We start from the raw sequence: 6,000 nt of genomic DNA on the forward strand, positions 1-6,000 counted from the left end.
AGAATCATCAGGAGGCTCATTATGGGAGAAATAAGCTGAGGATGTCCTCTTCTGTACTGGGAAATCTTCCAGGTCTTAAAAAGAACATGCATGCAGTCTAGGTTTGAAGGTTGAGGAACTGTTCAGCTGCTGTAGATGTCTCTGCAACAAAAATTGCCTAGACCTTTTTTGTTTAAAATGATCATGCACCAGATTCATAAAGGCGCCTGAAGAGGTACAGCCATATTGTGGGATTTACAAAGCACCGAAACAGCTTTAGTGGGTAATACCTATTAAGGATCTTTTCTAAATCCCACCAAGTTGTGATGTATATTTCTAAATGCCTTTATTAGTCAAGCCCTATGTGATGTTTAATGACAATCCCCCTCTAAAGCTATATGAATGCTTAATTTAGGAAATGATTTCATCAGTAGTGTCTAATGTCTAGCGACGTCTATTAGTAGGACTACTAATAATGGCATATGCTTTTAAAAAAGGAACCATGTTCTCTGCATGGGGTGGAGGAGCCCCACAGACTTTGATCTGTGATCCTTCAGTAGCCACGGGAACTTGATATTGGTTCCTGGCTGTGGAGGCCTGATTCTCATTTATGCTAAGGTCCCTTTATACCACTCTGGCCATATAAAGGTGTCTTAGCATCACTGAAAATTCATGCTACCAAGTTCTGCCATACATATTCAACTGTAGATCATTTCAGAATGGGGAGTGATCTGCTCTATTTTCAGAAAAAATTCAAATTAGGAATAACAGGTCTTTGCTTCTAAATGTTTTACAGTGGAAGATAACAGCCTGTCTCAAAAGAAGAAGATAACCGTGGAAGATCTGTTCAGTGCTGATTTCAAAATTCATGACCCAGAGGCTAAATGGATAAGTGGTGAGTTGGATATACACATGGCTCTAACTCTGCTCTCACATGTGCATGATGCGTCTTTCTCCTTGTCTTGCTTTTGCTCTAGTATCAAAGTCCCTATTCCAGTTTCATGGTAAATATAAAAGGTATGGCTCCATTATTCATGGCATCATCGTGTTGTTTTTATGTGTCCCTGTTGTCTAGGGGCTCTGATGACAGGGTTGTGGCAAGTGCTATACAGGTATGTAGTGAAAATAAGGAGCTTGCAGTCTTGGGCAGGTGATGAGTTTCAGCAGGCAGTCAAAACAAATGATTTGAACACAATTGCAGTTGGGCTTTATTTTACCGCAAACAAATCTTCTCATGTATATCTTCATAACTTAGTCCCTTCCCAAACCGTTTTTGCAGGCAGAGAGGTGAAGTGTTGCTACGCAACCAGCAGCTCAGTGGTCCAGCAACAGCTGGTCTGCTTCTTGTGTACGAGCCATGCGTTCTTCTCATCCTGTCTTGCTCTGTGTTTTCTAGTCGGGGGAAGATGGTATTAATAATGTCAGAATTAATGCATATGATATTTGAAGGAATGGAAATTGTTCTACAGATGCAGATTCTGACTCCCACTAGAAAAACTCCTGCAAGCTAAATAAGCTGCAGCTGAAGAGACATGAGAATATCCAGCCCATGCAAGGGCCCACTCCAACTCCCACTAAAGTGAATGAGAGGCCATCTGTCAAATTTAATCAGGACTTTTCTGCTGCCGGCCTTGCCAGGAGGGAAGGATAAGTGTAGTTATATCTATAATGGGGGCTTTTCTCAAACCTTAAAGGACCTGGAAAACTACTGTCAAGAGTACATACTGAATAAGCACGTCCCCTGGTCACCTTAAGCAAGGCCATTTCTAACTAGCACATCCCCTCTTTGCAGATCATGGCTACCTGGCAAAGGAGGAATTGAAGTCACTGCCACTTGCCAGGGAACTTCTGGTTATTGGGACCCTAATTTTTGCCCAATGTGAATTTCTTTCACTTTTGCTTATAATGTCTTATGTTTAACAGTCACTTCTGCCACTAAATTGTTTCCATTTCTTTCTCCGTTAAAACGTAGAGGTTTTTTCCTACACAGTAATATTCCTTCCTGTGCAAGTACAAGCTAAGCCAAGTTGTGATCATATGCTAGTGCCACGTTTATACTTTAATCAACTTCTAATTTTGGCCAGTGTTATAATTCCCAGTCTGAGGGGTCTAGACTCCATCGGGCCTTGAATCGGGCCTAAATGACCTAAAGTTATTTAAAAGCCGAAGTAAAGAAAGCAACATAAAATCAACAGTAAACTATCATTGGTGAAGCTTCTACAAGTATTTCTCATACTTACACTTTGTAGTACTAATACTCATAGTTATACTGCACCAGCTTTTTATCTCAATTAACCTGGAGTAAGTCTAGAGGAAGTTCATGAAGCTGGTAGCATTTCTTTACATTTATACCTGTATCAGAGATCAGGCTCCTAATATAAAATGCTACCACATCATTCACCCACAGGCTTGAAAACATTTCACAAACATTAAGTAAATCTTTCAATATTATATTCTCTCTATGGCTTCTAACTGACCAAGTCCTGTTTAAGGTGACTGATAAATCAGTAAAAGAGCTTGAAATAAAATTTAAGGGTGCCTATACACATACACTGAGGCTGCTCCAAGGCACTGTAATTACAGCGTGTCGGAGCAGACTCTATTAATTGAGTCTGCTGGAGCGTGGTAATTACTGTGCTCCAGCTGACTCTTAGCATCACGTGTACCAACATCCCCGCTGAACAATAGCGGTGGGGGCACTTTTTATCTAAAGCTCCTTTGACTAAATGGTGCTTTAACTGAAGTGCCCCCCACTGCCATTTTTCAGCATGGGGACACTGATACATGTGACACTCTGGTCACTTTAATTGGAGTGGGTCTTGGACTCACTCTAGTTAAAGCTTCCCTCCCTCCCCCACAAGCAGCACATCTATGAAAGCCGTAATATTGCGGCTTCCCAATCCCATGCTCTGATCATAACTTTAGACATCCTTTGTCCTCTTGTACCACTGTTTTCAGAGGTCAAAAGTCCTGTTGTTTTTCCTAAGAACTTACTGAAGAAGCCTATAATAAGCTAATACCACTTAGTATAAAATGGTGCTGAAGGACATGTGGGAAGAAGGGAAAATAAGTGGGTTGAATCAGGGCTGTTGAACTGGCATCCACAGGCAACATGTGGCCTGCATAGGGTTATGTTACAGCTCCTGGACTCCTGCCCAGCCACCACTCCTCATGGCTCTAGTTGCAATAGAAACTAGAGTGTCTGGGCTCCCGCTCCCTCCTCTAGCTTTTGATGCCTACTCCTGCACCAGGGGCAGGGCTGTGCAGCCCAGTGAGCTGAGGGTGAGTCTGAGGCCATGCCGGTGCACAGTGCAGCAGTGGGGAGGGTGCAGGTGTATGGTGTTGTGCAGGGCACGGGTGCACACTGCAGCAGGGGGGGGTGGAGGAGACATCCAAGTGGTGTGCAGCCCAGGGGCCTCCGACTCACCCTCATGCCACCCATGGGTGTGCAACCCCTGCCAATGTGGCCCGCAGAGTATTCAGTTTCCAGTCGCTTAGGTAGTTGCACAGCTCTAGGTTGAATGGATGGACATTGTCTGGGGATTCCAAAAGAAATAATTGCAAATGTGACAATGTAATATATCCTTGTCCCCATCCCATTCTTTTGCTGTTAACACCATAGCATAAGCGAATCTAATTTAGAGAGATCCAAATCCTAGATTGCAAAAAAATCAATTCTCTCGACTTCTTTCACATGTACAAAATTTCCCTTAAAGGTATTTCACTTTCTGTCTGCATCTCCGTCTTTACTTTTTGTTTATGCAAAAGATGGAGTTTGATAGCCTAGGAGTTTGCTTAAGCGTGGTGTATGGTTAGAAGTATTCAAATGACCTAAGTGATCATTAAATGGGAAGAGTTTATTAAACCAGAGGAATACAGTTCCTCCTTTTAGAACAGTTAACAGAGATGAGAATCAGCCTTAAAGTTTGAGATAATTGCATTTCATGTGGTGAGATCACAGGTTTCTCCCAGGCTTTGCAGAGCTCTCTTAAGGTAGTCTGATGGTTAGGAGTAGTTTGTGTATTTTTTTTTATTTTCATAGCATTTAGGTGGCTTTCCTAATAACAAGAGATGAGCCCAAACTGGTTCCTGAATTCTGAAATTATTAGAATCTTGGAAGTGTTGGATTCAAACTTGTACTTATGATTTTTGGTTGTAAATGAGAGAAAAGTTTTCTGAGGTTAAATATAAGTCCAAAGTGATGGAAATCTCATTGAGGATTCTGAGGGTATTACAATTTCCTTCATGTTGCACCAAGTTTCACCTAAAAATGCTTGCAAATCTTCAGTACTGTCAGTTCATTCAGCTTATTGATCTGTAATGAAATACTGACCTTGAGTTGTTGCTTAAAACTAATTTGTGATTTAGATGGGGTATGAACACTGTTTCCATCAGCCCATTTTTATAATTTCCCATGTCACAGGATGGGGTCCCCAGGGATAGCCATGATACTCCTAGGGCTCCTGGACTGTGCCAGTCCTGCTCAACAGGCACCTTCTTTCTTTCCTGCCACGTCTCGATGGTAATTATAAAAAATAGGGAAACTGCCCTCGAGTGTGTATTTGGACATGGTCCTGATGGACCCCACTGAATCCTGTGGGTTCTTGGACCCCTTTTGAGTCCCGGTCCAAAATGGATGCCTCACGGGACACCCTCAGCCTTATGGACTAGATGCATGGCTCCAAAGCCACCCCTTTACCATGCCCGAAGCCTCACAGATGCTATTCACACATTGTCCCTCCAAGGCCTTAGTTTATTTTGGCCTCCAGTCATCGCTGGGCTCTCCGCAGCCCTGTCTCTGCACCCACACTGGCACTGGGGTCTGCTCACCCCCTTTCTCACCGCACCCCTGGTGCTGGGGTCCCCACACTGTAGTGGGCCCCCAATGTGGCCGCCTCCTTCCCCAATAGCCTCAGCCTGATCCACCAGTCTATAAACAACAACCAAGATATGAGCCCTTGGGCTATAACATAATATAAGCAGTTCAGGGTGCACTCTGTCCCTTTAAAATAATCAAACTTCCCCGCCCAGGACTAAGTGCCTTATAGGCCAGGGTCCCTGGTGAGCTCCTGGAGCCCCCTTAATCCTACCAGAAGCAGAACAGGCAGTCAAGCATCTCTAGTTAGCTTCCTCTATGAGAGCTCCTTCCCCCTCGGCTGCTGACAGAGAACTAACCCTTTAGTCCCAGCGCTGGGGTGTATATGTGCCCAGGCCCTTGCCTCTTCTGGTCAGCTGACCGCCTGCAGGTGCAGGCTAATCCCCTCATTAGCCTGCTGCCACGGTAACCTGCACCTGCGGAGTTCCTGCCTGACTTCTAGGGCCCTCTCTCTAGGCAGTTTCTGCCCTTAAAGGAGCAGGCATCTTAGTGCCCTGCGACATCCCATGATTTTCACACTGCTCTCTATAGGTTATAAAGGATCTAAACAACCTATGAGGCAGGTGATTATTTGTCTCCTGAGGGCAGGGTCCCAGTTCTGGTTCTCAACAAGAGTAGGCATGACTTATCTATACTGGGAGGTATGTATGGGGGAGAAATGCTGGGTCAGGTTCCCAGCTGGCGGGCATCATAAGAGTGCCGTTGACTTCCCTGGAGCTCTGACGATTTATACTGATTAGGGATCTGTTCTCCTTTTTTCTGTACACTCCACCTTCCACTCTCAGCAGTTCCTCTCACTTTCCACTGAGAAGTGCTGTGAGCCACATCAGCATGGCTATTAAACAATGATTCACACATCCTGTAAATCATGGAGACTTGCTTTTGTTTTTTCTTCACTTTCTCTTAATGACAAGAATGTGCCCATCCATACCAGCTCACTTTATTTGTTAATAGAAAGCATAGCAGTGGCCCATAGTCGGACTGTCTTCCTTGGTTCCTGTAGTTGATTGGTTGTAGCGTATCGCCAATCACTGCTATTGTTTTCCTAGCCTCCAGGATTGGGTTAAGGCCTGCCATGACATCACCAACAATGCAATGGTGGTGGGGAGAGGTGGCAGTATGATAATGATGTTTCCTGGCTGTTC

At 44.2% G+C, this 6,000-nt stretch overlaps 1 protein-coding gene across 1 annotated transcript in view; it reads left to right on the forward strand.

The window, feature by feature from the left end:
- DPP6 (dipeptidyl peptidase like 6) overlaps positions 1 to 6,000 on the forward strand; it is a 982,502-nt gene that overhangs the window by 590,151 nt on the left and 386,351 nt on the right. The window contains exon 3 of the mRNA XM_019508144.1: positions 776 to 874. Within this exon, the coding sequence (XP_019363689.1) occupies positions 776 to 874 (99 nt within the window). The remainder of the gene's footprint in view (positions 1 to 775; positions 875 to 6,000) is intronic.

The sequence above is a fragment of the Gavialis gangeticus genome, unplaced genomic scaffold (assembly GCF_001723915.1).
Source record: "Gavialis gangeticus isolate Ggan-Ray unplaced genomic scaffold, GavGan_comp1, whole genome shotgun sequence".
In the NCBI taxonomy this organism is placed as follows: domain Eukaryota; kingdom Metazoa; phylum Chordata; order Crocodylia; family Gavialidae; genus Gavialis; species Gavialis gangeticus.